This window comes from Protopterus annectens, chromosome 5.part0, assembly GCF_019279795.1.
Source record: "Protopterus annectens isolate FY-2018-M chromosome 5.part0, PAN1.0, whole genome shotgun sequence".
Classification (NCBI taxonomy): Eukaryota; Metazoa; Chordata; order Ceratodontiformes; family Protopteridae; genus Protopterus; species Protopterus annectens.
The window spans coordinates 741652345-741672005 of NC_056735.1; the positions used below are offsets into that span (position 1 = coordinate 741652345).

The window sequence follows — 19661 nt, forward strand, 5'->3', positions numbered from 1 at the left end:
GATACCTTACTAAAAGGATACAAGACCTAAACAACATGTTCTGCATTGACAGACTCAAAGCCTTCTCACTACACTTGGTATCCTACAGACTGTTAAGACTTGACCTGTGTCTGGCATTCAAGGCATCCTCCGGCGTATTATTGATGGATTTACTGCACATCAGCAAGTCAAATGGCATTAGAAACACTCTGTCTAGAGATGTAAACCTCTTCTGCAACATCAACAGAATGGTTCATAAGGGCAAGCATATCCCGCAGAGGATACTGCTACTCTGAAACAGACTCCCCATCCACATAAAACAAAGTTCATCCCTGTTCATATTCAAGCACAACTTAGATCTATGGCTGGGAAACAGAAAGTTTACCTCAGAACTGTCCCTTGCACTGCTAATGGACAGAGACAGGTCTTAAATACTTTATCCCATGCATGGTTCCCCTCAAATTATCTATAGCATAATCCCAGTTATCTTCATTAGGGGTAATATATAATTATTGACCATAGGATGGGTAAGGCCAAAAAGAGAAATTGGCTAGGCTTAAAAAGGTCCGCATGGGCAGCTAGCCTAGTACTTACCTATGAACCTACAACAACTAGTCAGCCATTGCTTATATTCTAGGACTTTTCTAAGATTTCTGATACTGTACTATGCAGTGTTATATTAACTAATTTTTCATCTAGATTTTATAACAGACGGTAATGTGCTGACACACAGAGGTGTTATTCTTCTTAGATTAACATTCCAAACCATGTATCTCAGGATTCTGCAATGGGACCCTTTCTGTTTAATTCCTGCATTCAGTTGACTTGTGGTTGTCCAAGCGTACCCATGACTGTAAAAAGAGACATAAATAATAATAACAGAGCAAATGTTCCAGTAATGTTCTTCCTGGCAGCGTATTCTAGATTTTTGTTTTACCTTCTCCCGATCACCACATGAGTGCTGCTATCACTTTTCAAACATCTTTATTACATCACAGTTCATGTAATGACATAGGTGCCCGTACATTAACAGAAAAGAAGAAACATCACAGTGACATTTCCGTTATTTTCATGCTGTGTACGCAAGTGATTTTTTTTTTTTTTGCTAGCATTCGATTCAGTCCTCTACCCACCCTCCAGTCACTGTCAGACCTCAGTCACACCTTACCATTTCTCTCAGACATGTCCCCTCTCTCTCGAGGGTTACTCAGTCTTCAGGCTGGAATGTGAGCTTTCCAAGACAGATGAGCCGAGTATGGCCTGGGCACATCATCCTAGCTACCAATCACAATCCTATCGGAGGACTATCCACTAATATCAGGCTTATAGGGCACAAACTTTCATAAGGCATGCAGTAGGAATCTGTCACTCTTAGTCTATGTAACTGAAGCTGTACTTGTTGGGCCTTTACGTTTCAGCAAAAGCCATCCGGGCAGCACTGACTCACACACTAGGACACTAGGGCTTGCAACAGCCACAATATCATAGCTTTATCCCGCAGACTCATCCAGTGCCTCAGGCACACTCCTAAACCTTGGTTGCTTTTGGAACAGATGCAGACTTTGCCTCTTGCGTTGTCCTCAACTTGGTTTAAATATTGATAAATGTGCATTTATGAATTTTAGTAATCTATGAACTATGCCTGTGAAACTCTTGAAAAGTGACAGATTTGTCTGTCCAGATTGAGGAAAAATGTTTGCCCATCAATGCTAGTTTCATGATACAGATTCATAATGCCTGGAATGCTATGCAGATGACTGAAGACTGACTAGCAACCTGGGCACTGGAGGAGTTAAAGAAAAGAGGTGTTAGTAATTGGCCAACATTAACTTACACATTGTGGGTAACTGAGGTGGTCCCTTCTTCTGCAGTGCTGCCACATTTTGAACAGGAGGTATATAACATGGATCATGTGTGGCTTTGGATCTGGCAAATCATGTTTGCAAAGCAGCTTTCACTGAACATGTAAGCTCACAAACAAAAGATATAGTAGAGTTTGCAAGAGCATATACCAGTCACTAAGCCATATGTTTAGGCTCAATAACGCAAAAACTCCCAGGGGCTCCCAGGATGATGAAAGTGCTCCATTATCAGCCTTTAACCTATAATATTACCAAATGGTGTAATGCAAGATTGGGTAGTGGGAATGGTTGACAGACAGTTGAAAAAACTAAAACAAGCAAAAAACTTATCCAAGCAATAAATAATAGCTGCATTTCTGGGAAAAGTACATGAATTTTATTAAGGAAGCTAAGTTTGTTCATGGCCTTTTAGTTTGGCCTTATAGCCTTATAGTTTGCTTGTGAACCCATTATAGTTGGGTTTATATACTAGCAGTTTTTACCTCAGAAGAAAACTGACAATTACTTTTACAAGAATGTTTGTCACTGCAAAAAGTTATATTATCATTTTATAATTTTATGATGTGGCAGAAAATTAGTTTATGCAACTTTTATGATTTAAAATGCATTTTTTGAGGAAAAATATAGTGCTTTTGTTTCTATATTTTGTAGTATGCTCAATTTCTAAATATACTCCCCCTCCCAAAAAAAATTAGTTTCCTATGGAGGGAAGCCTTTTGTACAATTTCATAGAGAATTTAGCCTCAGCACTGCACTTAATATATAAAACAAACCTTCTGATTCCTGATCTAAAAGTTAAAAAAGTGTGCATTTTCTAGCAAGACTGTTCAGAACGTTTGCATTTTTTGCATTTGTAAACAGTATCTCTGTTATGCTAGTAAAGTAGTAGTATACATTCTGCAAATCATGGGTGAAATATATAAGATGTTGTAGCTATAACCAAAAATCACAAATTAAGTTTATGTACGCAGTCTGTTTAAAATGTAATCAAACTGCAAAACAAGAAGCTGATGTATTGCTGTGGAGGAAGTACTATTACCTCACAGTGTTGATAAAAAACAACGACAATCCCCAAACTGGTAGTGGTTATGTTGGGCTTTTCTCATGATAACACATTTTACACCTGAGATGAAGCAGAAGAGGTGAAATGGTGTTAACTGCAGTGAATAAATACAATCATAGCCCACATCCCCTTGGTGATCTACTACTTTTATATAGTGATTTGATTGCATTGTTTCACTTTTTTTGTTTTCTCCTATAGTTTTAGTTATTTGGCATTGCTTGGGCTTGGCAGGACTTCCATGACAAAGTTGCTGACCTGTGAATGTTGGAAGGCTAGACAATTAATTCAAAAACTGGTTATCTGTGATAATTTTGTTCATATTTGTTGTAGCTCAGAAATACTTCATTACACCTTTTATAATGCTTGAGATTATTTTTTTGAAAACGTACACTAATATTTAAAGTGACAGAATGCATAGATGTCAGAATATTTTGTTTTAAGCATTGCCATTATTTTAATTTGAAAAAAAAAAAATAAAGCTATCACTGAGTACATTTGATCTGGACTATAAAAGCTATAGAGTTCTGAAATATGTAATGAAGTAAGGAAATTTGTTTTAAAATAGTATACTTTCAAACTGAAAGCATGATGTTGCTTGTGACAGGTTTATTAGTATTTATTAAGTTGCTAATAAATGTACATGATAAATTGTGTTGGTTTCATTTTTGCAGTTTCTGCTTCGTGATAATTTAAGGCAGAATTGTCTTGTTTACTTTTTACCGAAAAGGCAACAAATTTATTGTAATGCAGTTACTGATCTTTTCTTCATGAGTAAGACTAAGATTTACTCATGAAAAAATAGTTCAGCCAATAAGGTTGCCAGGATATCCACGCCATTCTGCATAAGGAGATAAAGAATAACAGTGGAATGTTATTGTGGTAATGCCTCACCTCTTTGGGCTTGGAGCCAAGTGTAGTGAAAATTCTCTGTCTTTTCATTTAAGAGACTGTTATCTTATTACAGTATTCTTCCTCTACTACCCTCCCAGTAAGTACCCTAGTGTGAAATATGAAATGAGAAATTTCTGATGCTATTTAAGCTCTTGTTAAGTGCATTAACTATAGGTGAGATATTTTGTTGGTATCACTGTCTGGTTAAGCACTGATTTTAGGCATATAGTATGCCCCACTGTTTTCTAATTTTATAACAATATCTGTTCAGCAATGAGGTCTGTGCATCAGAAAGTTATTTTGGTAAGAGAGCTCTGTATATCAGAAAATTATTTAGGCAAAAGTAGGATGTATATTCCACAGATATGTCCTCTTATTTTCTATAAACCAAACAATGGTGAACCCATTATAGTTGGTTGATGGATCTAAGGTCTGAACTACACTACAGTAGGGAATGGAAATAGGACACTGTACCAGCCATCTGATATTTAGATGAAAGGCAGTATCCATTAAATGCAAAACAATCTGCTTGCCTGTATTTTCCAAGTTAAACTTAAGGGAAGACAACTAGAATAGCACACCTGGGAAGATTGTATACCCTAGTCTGAATGACTTTTCGGTCATAAACCTTGTTAAAGCTTGAGATGTTCTTTTATTTACCCTTTATATTTAATATATTGCTCAACACCATGGAAATTGTTGACTTTTCAGTAATAGCAGCTTTAGAGGTTGGTGATTGTGAGATACAGGCACACATAAGTCAAATATAACAATATTGTTTAAACATTAACACACATAACTAAAGTGTACTTGTGATAGATGTGTAATAATGGTTAGCTAGTCATGGTATCAGTTGAGCTGTATAAGGCTGACCTATAACTATGAAAGGCAATGTTCATAATCATGAGAATGGTACATGCATATATTACAAACTATTATAGTACTGCACTGTGCAAATTATTTATGAGTACTTTTTATTTGGCGGAATTTTTTTAACGTAAGATCATTTTGAAGCATATGTTAAATTTCAGGATTGCCTGCCTAATTGACAAGAACTTTTTTTTTTTTAAATTGCTCAAACACTAAAATACCAGTTTATTCATTAACGTACTAATTATATTTCAGAACATGGTGATAAATATCCTTTTGATGGACCCGATGGATTGTTAGCACATGCTTTTCCACCAGGCCAAAATCTGGGAGGTGACACACACTTTGATGAAGATGAGACTTGGACAACAAACTCCAAAGGTAAATAAAATATCTAGTTAGGTTTCTAGTTCATAATGTAGTGTTTAGTTGGCAGGACTTCGGGGCACAGTTTTGTTATTAAATCCTTACACCACTGCTGTCATGACTAAAGATATTTGCAGGCATTTCAGGATATATCTAAATTGATGTTCACTAGTAGTCTAAATAGGCACTATAGTTAGACCTGTGTGGACAGATGATAAAATATTCAAGGAACATAAGGCCATGTCTGTACCTCTCAATCTCTTAGTGTAAGAAAATTGATTAAAGCCAAAAAATGGGGGACGAAGACCCAAAAGTAGGGACAGATTTTAAATATTGCTTGTATAAATTTAAAAAGTTGATAAAATAAAAGGTGTTGTGTTACCATGCATTATCTGAGGGATATGTAATCTGAAACTCAAATGTCTGTTGTTATTTAATTACTTCAGTCTTCAGCAATTTGCTGGAAAACCACAAATTTTTATGAGGAGTAGACCACAAATCTGGACAGTTGAGAGGTACTGTCATGTCTGGGGGTGCCACTGTGTTGGATTTAATTTTTGCTTGTACTAAACAAACATTTTATCCTGTAATTTATAATGCTGACCTATGTGTGATTAAATAACTGATATTTATCATCTCCTTTACATCAGAATAGCATGGACTATTAACAAATGCTAAAACAGATAATAACATTATTTATATCTTATATTTTGTCTGTTTATCCTGTCATGTGGAAGGATAGAACTCCCTAAATATCTACATTCAAACATCAGCAGTGATATAGTATAAATTGCCTGGGACCAACAAATTATTGCATGGTTTGGTTATAACTCTGTATGACTGATGTCTAAATAATAACTGAAGAAAAGTCTGCTGGTCTTCTGTGTGCTGTAGTGTGATAAATTCATATATAATTTTGTTTTATATATTGTATGCATGTAAATATAGTAGAATATGTATTAATGCTTTGATCTGAACAATTTCTGAATGCATGCATAAGAGGATCTGTAATAATGTGTCTTACTACTTGTGCACATATTTATTCAATTCGCTTATGTTGTCCTCACTTATTTACATTATTTTCTTTGTTTTACATACTTTGTATATCCTGCTGAGACTAAAATCTGTCTTTTGAAATCAGTGCTCTATCCCAGTAAACAATTTCAAATAAATAAATAAAGTAACAATTATGACAATGATACTGCTACTACTAATAATAATAAATAAGTGTTCTGTGTCATTTTATATGGATTCTTTTTTACCATTACCTTATCACTTATGTTTTGCAGTTTTTGTGCATGTAAAACCATAAGGAAATTTAAAGTAAGAATACAATAATATGAGACTGACTTGCAGAAAACAAGACAATGCCAACAATTTATTTTTTAGTGTTTGTTAACCAGGTAGGTGGGCTGGGCCATTGACCCATTTTAGCCACAACCCAGGCTCATTGAGCAGTAGTACAGACATAACATACAGAATCAGCACAGAAAGAAATGTATAATTAGGAAAAAGCGAATCATTGCATACAAAGTCTGAGTGCTAGGTACGTTGGTAATAAATAAGAATTATCAAGATGAACAAATACTATGGCAAAAACAAGAGTTATGAGCATGAGTTATATACAAATGTACATCAGAAAAACAAACCAGCTAATATTTAGTGTGACAAGTAAGGATTCAGGTACAAAAATGTTAATATGTCCAGTACAGACATCTAGAGTTGTTACTGGTGTTAACAATTGTCACAGTAACTGGCACACTGTGTGGCTTTAAGGAGAAGGCCTTTCAGAGCATGTTTAAAACCCCTTGTCTATATGCTGGGTTTTTACTTCTGTATTGAGGTGGTTCCAAATGGCAAGACCTCGTCTAGAGAATGCTCTTTCCCCAGTAACGATCTTGAAGCATGGATGGGTAAGAGAAAGGCTGTAATTTTGGTAGCTTCTCAAGTTGCACTTTTGTGCCTAAATATGAGTTCTATTTTTCAGAGGGGAGAGTTTAAGTTTAAGACTTTGAAAAGTAAAATGGCAAGAAGAAAGGTGGACCTTAATGCATTATTAAATTAAAATCTCAAGCAATAGAGGCTATTGTGAGAAATAAGTGAGATAGAGATACTAATAGTAAAGATGAAATACATAAAACTTTATATTAAAAGACAAAAAAATCCTACTACACTAAGCTCCAGTCCAACCATCCCCAAAACCCTAGGCTTTTTTGGAACTCCATAAACTCAATCCTCAACATAGGCTCCAAAAATAACCCCTGTCTGGACCCAAGTAAATATGACCTTGAATTAGCCTCACTATTCAACTCTTCCTTTTTAGAGTCAATATCTGAACTAACAAAAACTTTTCCCAACAACGGCCCATGTCTCCTAAATTCCACCTCATCTAAGTCCCCAAATAATTTTCCCCCTGTGTTTGAGCTTAAACCTGCCTCCACTAACTACATAAAAAGACTTCTATCCAAACTTAAAACCCTGCTCCAATGCACCTGACAACATCCCCTCTTTCTTTCTCAAGTCTGCTGCCAATGGTATAACTCTCCAATTAGTATCCTAATTAATAGATCCATAAAGGAATCCTATGTCCCTAAACTCTGGTGTTCCGCCCTTTATTCTTCCTCTCCACAAGAGAGGCAAAAACACTAACATTTCAAACTTCCGCCCTATAGCTCTTCTCTCTCCAATCTCCAAAATCCTAGAAAAATGCATCCACCTCCAACTTATGCCTTTTCTGACTAAAAAACAACTTTTTACCCCTACCCAACATGGCTTCCAACCAGGATATAGCACCATAACAGCTTTACTCTCATTCTTAGAAACTGTAAATCAAGCCCAAGATTCTGGGAACTTAGTATCCACAGTGCTCCTAGATCTCTTTAAAGCATTCAATACTGTTTCCCATAAGCACTTTCTAAGTCACCTCTCAAACCTAAATCACTCTCAAAACACACTTTCCTGGTTCTCAAGCTATCTGTCAGATAGATCTCGTTCTGTGAAATGGAAAAAGACACCTTATGTTTCTTACCCACCCCTACCGGAGTAACACAGGGGTCCATTCTCGGACCAATGCTGTTTAATCTCTTTATCAATAACTTTCACTCTGATATTCCTAATGCCAAAGTCATCCAATATGCAGATGACTCTACACTTGTCTGCTGTACCTCTAACCTCCCTGAACTCCTATCTAAAACTCAGACTGCCTTCTCAACTACTGAGATCTGGATGCGCCAAAATCACCTTTCTCTCAATGCTAACCAATCTGAAATACCACTATTCACACCCTCAAAAATCTTTCTCTTTTGATAAAAATTCCTTCCAAGTCCTTAACCAAAGCAGCTCTCTGATCAGAGTTGTTCCCTTTGCCACACTACTCAGTGTAACTATAGACGAACACCTCAGGTTCGACATCCATATTCCGCAAAATATAAAGAAAACCCACCAAAAACTAGGTATGCTATACAGGAACAACCACTTCCTCTCTACTTGTACTAGGCATACTCTGGCCTTCTCTTACCTCCTTCTCTCCCTTCTGTATGGCGCCCCACTACTAACTAACCTATCCTCTTCCATCACTTCCAAACTTGAAAGCTGTATGAAGATTGGGTGAAGATGGGTGAAGGCTCCCAGCCTAGCCAGATAGAATTTTGGAGATAATTCTGTCATCTGTAAATATTAATGTAAACCACAAGTTGTTGTCTTAAATGGTAAAAATAGTGTTACATGTGGAACTGGAAAATAATGTAACAACAGTGCACTCTACTGACCAAGTAAAGCATGTTGTGACCCTTTGATGTTAAAACTCAGAGCCAGTAAGTCTAGAGTGAGGCATCCTGCCTATTGTTTTAAGGCCAGAGTTAATGGCCAGAATTTGCATGCATAAATGTCCTTTATTGCTCTGGTTTCTGCCCAGAGGTGAAGAATGTAAATGTAGTTTCTGTTAGCCTGGGAACCCAGGGAAATGTGAAGAATAATGTAATGTGAACCAGGAGTGTAATTGTAAAAACGGAAAGAATCAGAGAGCATAAAGCATTTTTTGTTTTGACCATCCATCTCACTAGCACTGTCTTGCTCTATATGTAAGTTTATTTTAGATTTGCGTTTTCTCTTAGAAGTAGTTAGAAACTAGAAATATTAGACTAAGTGTTTTTCTGTGACGTCAGCGCTGTAATAGTGAATTATTTTAAGCATTTCTCTGTGATCTCTGAAGTCTTGACTAGCACTGTGTAGTAAAAAATATTGTCTTGTGTCTTGACTATTTGTTATTAAATATTTGTAAACCCTTTCATTTGTGGCTGTTTTTGTAGAGATAATTTAAGCTCTTTAGAGTACTTGCATGCCTTTGGTAAAATTGTACAAAGCCACTCTAATAACTTTAGCCCTGGGCTATACTGCTAATTGGATAATAATATTGCACAGTAATAATTGGACACCCTTTTAAGGGCCTTTGAGTAGCTGATAAATATTAGTGGGTGGTGGCAGCTGGTACTACCGTATAGTCTGGGGAAAAAGGGGCACAGCTGGAGAACTTGTGCCAGCCTTTCCAAGGAGTTTCTGTGTAGTTGTATAAACTCTTCTCAAAGTGTGTGGGTGTGTGTGTGTGTGTGTGTGTCAGCTACCTTGGCAGGGACACAAAGCACTGGTTGGACAGAGAGGGTGCTGGAGGTTTTAGCTTGCCCACTAGGCTGAGATCTGGACCCTATAGCTGTGCCAGTGGAAGTTTTATTGGGAACCATGAGAGCAAGGGAACGACCAGCCCCAGACTGACTGATCTCTGTGTGCTCTTAAGGGAAATTGCACTTTACTGTGTGTATTTGTTATCCTTTCCTCCTATATGAGATGCCCCTGAGTGGTGTTAGTGATGAGGATTGAGGCTCCTTGATTGCTGGGCCAGGGCACGGGCGTCACAAGCTGCTATAACAAAATTTCTAAATTTGCACCAAAGCCAAACATTCCACTCATCACTGTGTTACCCTCCAATCCCTCAACTGGTTAGAATTTAGAAATTACCCGGACTTTCTCCAGCTCACTACAGCACATAGACTAATATTTAATCCAACCAAATGCCCTGCTCTAACTAACATCCTTCCCCCATACACCCCAAATAGAACTCTCAGATCTGAACACCAAAACTTAATTACTGTCCACAAACCTAAAAGTCCTGCTGGACAACTTCTCCTCTCCTTCTCCTTAGATAAGAAATGGAACTCTCTCCCTTCCACACTAAGGACAACGTCAAACACAAACAACTTCAAAGCTCAGCTTTACACCTACCTCTCCTCCAAATGGAAATGTAACTGCATTTTCCATACCTAGAACTCTTTAACAAAAGCCCCTGGGAGGGTATCGTCCTGAGTTTTTAAGCAGCTTATAGCTGGCTATAACCTTTTATAGCTAATTCCCATACAATCTCTCGCACTCTGTAAATATTGTAAATAACTTTTGACTTTTAACTGTGTGAATTTATTAAAATGTATCTGCACAATATTTTTCCACTATGGGCAATATTGCTCATGATTTGTATTATTTGATATGTATTTGTACTTGTACTTTTATTTTTATTGGACTGCTATCTTTACTGTAATCTGTTTCATGGAGCTTTCCTCCCCGGGCCTCCACTGAAAATGGGCTCTCTGGGCCCAGTAGACTTCCCCGGTAATCAAACTGGAAATAAATAAATAAATAAATAAATAACTAAATAAATAAATAAAAGGGACCAGCTACTGTGTTTAAATGTTTGGAATAATTAAATCAATGCTTCTTTAAAACTTCTGTTAAAAGCAGAAATTTAAAACATCAGTCATTGGACAATTGTCTATTAATTGGCTTGGTTGCATTAAGCTATAAAGTGCTGGTATTTCATGAATTTAGTTGTATGAAGAAATGTTTTACATGTAGGCTTAGTAATTAGGTAGCTACACAAGGAGAATGTGTTCTATAACGTTTATGCCAAAGTTTTCAATTAGACTCATACAAAGAAACCAAGTTAGTTGGATGGGTGATCAGCAACAGTAATTTATCTTTAGCCCCCAGTTCAGTGGGACCGCACCTCTTACATGCCTAAACTAACAAAACTCTGATATCACAAAACCTTGAATCATGTTGGAAAACCTGTTGCTGATCATCTTTTCAAAAGAGAAAGTTTGATTGCCTAAGTCTTACTGAAAACTGAGCTGGACATAAAATAAAAATTAAAAGTTTTTTTCTTGAACTAATTTTAATTATATGCTGTCTTTTATCTGTTTAAGGGAATCTTGAAATGTCTTTTTCATAACAATTTTGACTTTCCATTCCAGCTTTCTTGTTCTGTTCCATACTGTCTTCACTAATTTTTTTGTTTCACTTTTCATTTGTTAAATTCCCTGTTTGTCCATTGCTCCTTTATTTAACCCTTGTCTGTTCTTATCAAGTCTAGACATTTTCTGTTATCTGTTCTTCTATTCTACCATTTCTCCTTAGATTACATAAACCATTTTGGGTCTATATTAGGTCCTATTTCATTGCCCTTAGTAAATTCAGCGAATCACTGATGCGATTTTTGCTGATTAGGGGTCGATGAATAGGTGTTCGCCGGAATTACATTTCAACAAACTAATATAGACCCCACATTTCACAGATATACTTTTCTTTCTAATTTTCATTATCTTATATATAACAAGGAACGCTCTCCTCCCAAAATAATTTGTCACACCCAACAAACCTAACACTTTCCATACCTTTATGACTTCTATATTACATTAATATCCATACCTTTATGACTTATATATTACATTAATATCCATACCTTTATGACTTCTATATTACATTAATAATATTGAACTGCTGCTTGCTTTTAGTTTGAAACATAGCCTTCAGTCAGTTAATTGTTGAAAAAGAAAGAATTGAACAAACAGGCACATTTTCAGCTGTATCCTTGGTGTTAGAATTATAGTTTTTTTTAACTGTGGGACCAGCACTGATCTGTTTCTCTGCTAGAATTTGCTGTCATTTACCTCATAATTGTAAATCTATTTGCATCTGCTAATTTTTATATCTGCTTAATAATTTAGTAATCAGTCTGCAACTCTATCCATCTAACTCCTTAACAAACTGCTTGCATTGTATGTTGACTCAGCGAGGCTAGAATCAGGGTGTGGTGTTTTATCTCAATATAAGATCCATTCCATAAAATAAAAACATTGTTGTTTTCCATATTGTTCAGGTTACAACTTGTTCAATGTTGCTGCTCATGAATTTGGCCATGCTCTGGGACTACAGCATTCTCAGGATGTTGGAGCACTTATGTACCCCGTCTATTCTTATGTCAATCCCAAGGAATTTCAACTTTCAGATGATGATGTAAAAGGGATTCAAGTCCTTTATGGTAAGAATCTGTTCCTTCTTTGTTAGCAGCTTTCTGCTTGTTAGAATTTGAACCCTATTCTAGATAATTCTCTTGAGGTATACTACTATCTGCTATTCTGTATAATCATAGAATGATAACCGCACAGTATAAAAACAAAGACTGCTGGATAATGCAAATTAAAGTAAAGCAATATAGGAATAAATTGTATTGATTATATTTTACATTAAATGAATGATGACACATTAACTTTTACATTACAGGCCCTTCAACCTCAGATGATTCAGAACATCCCAAAACCCCAGATTCATGTGATCAGAGTTTGACATTTGATGCTATTACAGAGTTTCGTGGAGAAAAGATAATTTTCAAAGACAGGTAATGTAATAAACTATGCAGGCTATGTTGAGACCTTCCTTTAATAAACTAGATGGCTTGTGCTATTATCTCATTTTATGGCATGCATTTCTATAGCATCAGAAAAATATTGTTGGATTCTGTTATAACTGTCTGTCTAGATAGTTACATGTAGGTACCTATGACTGTGTTGTGTCTGATGCCTGAACATAAATATCAATGGAATCCCTCACTCTTTTACTGACAAGAATACCCTAAAATTATGGTTTTGATCACATCAAGAAGCTACTTTTGAATCCTTGGGTTTATGCATGCATGAAAAGATTGCTGGGTAGCTAGGCAGAGGAAGATACTTAAATTATTATGGGAATTTAGTCTTCTGTGTTATGGCTGTATAACAGTTTCTCAAGCCAATAGACAATAGTTCAGTTCTTGATTTCTCAGACTCCTAAACTGTATATCAACTTCATTGATTAGAGCCACTCAGGGATTATGGGGCACAGGCATTGTTTTTGTTTGTTTTTACGATCACTTGTAAGGCTTACATGCTTCTCTGTTCTTAATCTAGTACTATGGAATGCATCTCTTTAGATTATGCTCCGTCTCATATATTTTTCACAGTTTAAAATTATGAGCTGTATTTATAAGATTATAAGTTATCAAGCACTTTTTTGATACTGCAATACCAGAATGACAGCTCTGCTCCTGGGTGCTTATCATATCATACTGTAGTTATTGTCAGGATCTGCAGTTGCCTTGCATTCTTATTCTGCAGCCTCTTGATGGTTTTTAATTGCTTTCTTGCATGATGGCATCTCCCAGCCTTCTTTTTGCTTTGTTTATTGGTGCAACCTATGCTAGCTATTTCTTTTCTTTAAGACATCTTCTAAAGTGATTTGCTTTCCTAGGTGTGCTCCACTTTCAGGTAAGCAGCAGCTTGACTAAGGTAGTCCCCTCGCTGGGCTGTTTGGGGAAAAGGTATGCTTCATAGCCTGTATATGTTCTCCGCTGATGTATCTGTCTACCTGTCAAGGGAGTGTGTCTGCTCTTAATATGATCCAATTTCTCACAAAGATCACCAAGTGTTTGGCTTGGTTATACAGCTTTTTCTTTTCTGCTGTCATTACATTGTACTTGCTTACGCCTGGGAGGACTTCTCCTAATCTAATGTTGTTCTTATCAGTTCTCATTTGAGGGTATCATGTCAAAGCCCTGTTACATTTTGCTGCTACCTATAGAAGGCAGTGAATTATTTCCGTCTGGTTATTTAATCAACATATGTAACTGAAAACTATTCAGAGACTGTAACTTGCAATAATGTTTAAAGCAGGAAGGCATATTTTGTTTTTAGGCCCTAGTTCACTGCTATTAAATGACTAGAGGCACATAAGGAAACTGTATAGAAAAGTACTGCATCTTATATTTTAATACTAATTGCCTGAATCCAAAATTCCGTCTTTTGAATTCTTTCTAATCTATAATTTACATACTTTTAATGTTATACAGGCAATGAGGAAGTAAGACATTCCTTTCCATTTTATAATATGACATTATTTCTAAGTGCACACAGTAGTATATCTCTTCTAACTGCTTGTAATTAACACAGGTTAGTCTGACTGATTACGTTTGTAACCTTTTTGTCAATAACCTAGGAATTAATATATCTGATGTTTATCTGAACTAAGACTGAAAAGCAAAAAAAGAAATGCTCTCTGCAATTAAAATTTCATTGCCTTTTACATGGTCAGCTGGCAGGCAGATTTTTCCCTCTTCTCACACTTAGAGCATCGAAGTAAAGGACCTGAATCCTGAACCTGAACACATGGCACCCAAATCAAGAGGCCAGGATCATGCAACAGAAGTTTATTTTATTTAACACACAGGCAAACCAATCAGTAAAAATTTAAAGAAAAATCTAGCCAAGCTAGACTTTCCACTGCGTGATTCCTTAAAACCTCTTGCATTAGAGGTAACATGAGATATATGGAAATGACCGCTTAAGGACATCAGGTGTTTCAGCTAAATGGCAATTCTGAATGTCCATGACTTTTTTTCCTTTTTAAGTCTGCATGTCCACAGATAGTGGGGTTTGTCTTTATTGGCCTGAATTTGTCCATAACAGGCTTAAAGAAGAAAAAAAAAGTCATGGACATTTAGAATTGCCATTTAGCTGAAACACCTGATGTTGTTAAGAGGTCATTTGCATATATAGGTTCATAGGTTCATAGGTTTATACTAGGCTATCTGCCCTAAGGCATTTATAAGCCTAGCCCAAATTTTTGGTGGGCTACGCCTTTATATTATGAAAAATACTGTGCCCATTAGTTTGTTGTGCCTCTGTCCAGCAGTGACACAGAGATGATTCCCGGGGTAAACCTACGATCTCCCATCCACAGGTCAAGATTTCTCTTGAACAGAGCCAGCGAGGTGCTCTGCCTCACATGGACCGGGATTTTATTCCACAGCATAGGGAGTCTCTGAGTGATAAATCTATCCTCCAGCACGTCCTATTTATATCCGTGCTAAGGTTTAAGTCGCTTGCTCTAGTGGTTTTGGTGGATTTGGATTTTTGAGGTGGAGCATGTCCATTAATTCCGGGTTGGACATGGCCTTGTATGTCAGGCACATGTCACCTCTGAGCAGACGGTATGCGACTGAATAGAGCTGGAGTTTCTTCAATTTATCCTTTTGGTGAGGAACTTTTGGGGTCTCTCCAATTGCTGCAGATGTCGGGTGAGATACATTCATTGGTCTGATAAGTGAAGAGTACAGGGGAACAATGACCTCACTAGATCTGGATGTGAATCCCTTCATGATCAGGTGGGCAATGTAGAAGGTCTTTCTAACCACATATATCCCAAGTTACCCCTAATGCAAGAGGTTTTAAAGAATCAAACAGTAGAAAGTCTAGCTTGGCTAGATTTTTCTTTTAATTTTTACTAATTGGTTTGCCTGTGAGACCTTCTTGCTCATTGTTTTAATTTGTTATTAGGGATATTTTGAAGACACCCCAATGGTTATGGGCATCAGCTGGGTACGACAACCCTGTGTTTCCAAATGTTAGATAAACATTCCACTTAATTCTTTTCTGTTGAGGCCATAAGAAGGCTAAAACATGTGTGTCTACGTATAGTGTGGTTTGGCTGTACTGGTCTGAATTTTTCCATAAAAGACTTAAAAGGAAAAAAAAGTTGTGGACATTCACAATTGTCATTTAGCTGAAACACCTGATATCCTTAAGTGGTCATTTGCGTATATCTCATATTACCTCTAATGCAAGAGATTTTAAGGTATCACACAGTGGAAAGTCTAGCTTTGCTAGATTTTTCTTTTAGTTTTTACTGATTATTTTATTTAACATTGGAAAATGGGGTAATGCATCCAATGTAAAGACTTTTTCTTCCCCACTTTATGTATGTTTTCTAAAATTTTCCTGTAAGCAGCTGTGCTAGCAGTAGCCAAAACCAGCTAGCCGCTTAATCTTTAATTCTACATTATCCAGTTGTTTTATAACATCTATCAAAGTCAGCTAATCCACAACAGATAAGTGGAAGTAACAAGCAGTTTTACTACTCAGTTGGGCCAAGAACCCTAATCTGGACATAGAAATTACTCCAGGTCTGGGCATAATGTGGATGACTGTATTGGTTAATTCATCTCACCTATTCTAACCACTCGTCATTTTAGAAATCCATCCAGTGAGATGCTAACTAATACAAACATAGGCTCAGTAGCTCTAAATCTTACTGACTCACACTGCTGCAGCATGACTTTCCTTTTTTCTGTAGTATAACTTTAAAGGACTTACCCTACAGCTGTCTTCCTATTTAGCCATCTTATTATCTTCCATATTCTCGTGTATTCCTCTAGGTTAAAAAAAAAACATCTATATGCTTGTCTAATATGTATTTTACATTTTCCCCTCAACAAGTCATGCACATTGGTCCTAAGACATGCCTGCCATATCAGTGCTCATTTTTTTCTGTTAGTCAGTAAATCCTATATCTACCTGGTAAAAAACGCAAACATGAAGTAGGACTAATCATGTCATGATGTCTTACAGCCTCCCATCCCTGTTACTTTGACACTGGAAATGGCACATACTGGAGTAGGTGGTTGTATCTTATACCAACTCTGAAGAGGCAGTTCATACTACAAACTACATCTGGGATTATATCATTTTTTATGCAGATGATTTTTCTTAAAATTAAAGTCATCAGGAAAATTTAGTATCTGGTGATGATAAAACTATAATCCAGGAACCAACATTCTAGTTTGAGATCCACAGTAGCGTAAAACCCTACAACACTACGCTAATGATTGGCAGTAGATTTTTATGTGCTGGCTTGCCGGGCCTAACGCACAACCTTCAACGAAGGAATGCCCATTCACGCATGTCACCACACAGAAGATGCTTTAACTGAGAATCGAATGGGCAACGTCTAACTATGAGGCAACAACGCTACCACAGCACCACCACCACAGTATTTAATATGAAAAATGTGCATATAGTGCTATATTTAGGGGCTTAGTTTAACCCACCTATATTTCAGAAGGCTGTGTAACAAAATAAATCGCATAGAATTCCAACCTTTCTTATACGATTTAAAAGCTCACATCATGGTAATATCAGCATTAGAAGACAGACAATAATTATTTTACAAGAAGCTTTTTTGACCAAAGTACAACACGTGTCTCTGTAGTTTGCATATAACCCTCAAAACACAATTTACTCAATCCTACCCTTTCATGGTTTGAGGAAAATTTTGCTGAAGAAGTCATTTTCCTGGGTGATTTTAGTAATCCCTGGAAAACCATCAGTTATATTGGGAATTGCATAAACAATTGGTTACTTTCCAGAGTGACTTTCTCACCGAGAACAAAAAATTGTTGCATTACTTCCCAAAGAGCAGTGCCTATCTGTTCTGCAGTGGACTAATCTCCTCCTGCTCTGCCTAATGCACAAAACCTTATACAGTGATTCTACTACCTCACTTAGCCAGAGACTTGTTGTAAAAAATACTCGTTATCAGCTTTGTTCCCAAATCAAACAACACTGTAGTTCTCACCAGACCAACTGATACACTTTCTTCAGTGAGTCCCACCTTCTCTGTACTAGCACCTATCTTCTGTAACATAGAACACTGCAAAGGATGGGAGGTTGGCATAATGGTGAAGTTGTTTACCTTACAAGTACAAGGTTCAGGGTTTGGTTTTCACGTGAAAACTGGCTAGGCCTTAAAATGGCCCACAGGGGCAGTTAGCCTAGTGCTAGTTTATTAACCTACAACACATTCAAACAAAGGCTATTACAGTTTCTTGAAAGCAAGCCTCCCACCCCTATTTGTACCACTCCATGATAAGATAACTGTTCTGCATTCCCAAAATTTTTACTATTGCAGCTTCTCTCTTATAACACACGACCTCTGTTTAACTGTATATGTCATTTTCCCACATTATTTTTGAATTTTTGAAATCACAAGTTTGTATTACTTCATTAACATATACATTGTTTGCTCCTTTGTACTGTTTTTTTTCTAATAGCCATTTAAATTGTCACTGTTCTCCATATTCCTTATACTGTATCCCATTTTTTTTTGTATCACATTTTCTTATCCTCTTTCTTTGTTATGCTTCTGGGCTGTGGCGGAAGCAGATCTGTTTGGATCAGCCTACTACCCCATTCAGAAACTATAATAAATAAACAACAGGCACAGCTAATCTGCTTTATGAAATTCTAACTGGAGTTCCTACCTGCTTAATCACATACACACTAAGTAATACCTGCAGTGGTCACTCATCAGTGCAAACTACCTGGTAGCAATGGTGGGCTACACACCATTCTTACACTGCTTGCTCCATACAAGAATGGTAAGAAGTTAAGAATCTATTACACATTATTTTGCACTCCACTAATCGGTCCTTCCTAAGTACTCTTCCTCTGTAGATTTCACAGCAGAAGTCTTCGCAGATGTACTGTTAAGCTTGTTGAGTACCAGTGCTCTAAGCGGAGACATAAGAATAAAAGACAGAATATTAACCTGTCTAGCCAAAACTATCAGGAGGTTAATGAAAGGTAATGAGTCAGCCCTGGGACTTTACAGATTTTCTAAAATGCTCCTGTAGACAGCTACATAAAGTTTGCCAAAAGCAAAATACACTGGATTAACAAAATGATCAAAAAATACTACAAAACAATAGTTTCTCTAACTGCTTCAGATTTTGAAGCATAATAAAAGATGACACAGTCAGCCATTACTAATTACCTTTTTAACACTTACCAGTAGTCAGATAATTAAGCATGACATTATACTTGCTCATAGTTCCCTACAGCTGTGAGTCAGCACGAACACTGCATATGAAAAACTATTTTTATCATTGGAAGAAAAGCAGCTTTTTTAATTTCTTGTTCAGCTGTAGCCATTTTCTTAAATTTAATGCACCTAAATGCTGTGCTGAGGTTCTCTGGTTTGATTCTCGGCTGGGGTGCCTTCTGTGCGGAGTCTGCATGTCCTCCCTGTGGTCGCATGGGTTTCCTCCGGGTGCTCCGGTTTCCTCCCACATCCCAAAGACATGCAGTAGGTGGATTGGACACTCTAAATTGGCCCTAGGTGTGAGTGTGTGTGTGTGTGTGTGTGTGTGTGTGTGTGTGTGTGTGTGTGTGTACCTTCTGTGGAAGGTTGTTGGGCACCGGGCTGGCAACTCGACACCGTAAAACTCCACTGCCAATCATGAGCGGACAGATGATCCGCTGTGACGACCCCTTACCGGGAAAAAGCCGAAAGAAGAAGAAGAAATGCTGTGCTGAATCCAGCAGATTCACTTCTGCAATTAATTTACAGCAAGACAAGAGCACTGTGTGTGGCCTTCCTTTCAAGTGCTACTGACATGAATGTGACAAGTCATCCCTCACATCTAATGATTCGCACTA

General features: G+C 37.0%; 1 protein-coding gene across 1 annotated transcript in view; it reads left to right on the forward strand.

Moving 5' to 3' along the window:
* LOC122802789 (collagenase 3-like) overlaps window positions 1-19661 on the forward strand; it is a 53364-nt gene that overhangs the window by 14702 nt on the left and 19001 nt on the right. Inside the window, exons 4-6 of the mRNA XM_044072583.1 lie at window positions 4921-5046; window positions 12233-12394; window positions 12637-12751. Coding sequence (XP_043928518.1) covers window positions 4921-5046; window positions 12233-12394; window positions 12637-12751 — 403 coding nt within the window. The remainder of the gene's footprint in view (window positions 1-4920; window positions 5047-12232; window positions 12395-12636; window positions 12752-19661) is intronic.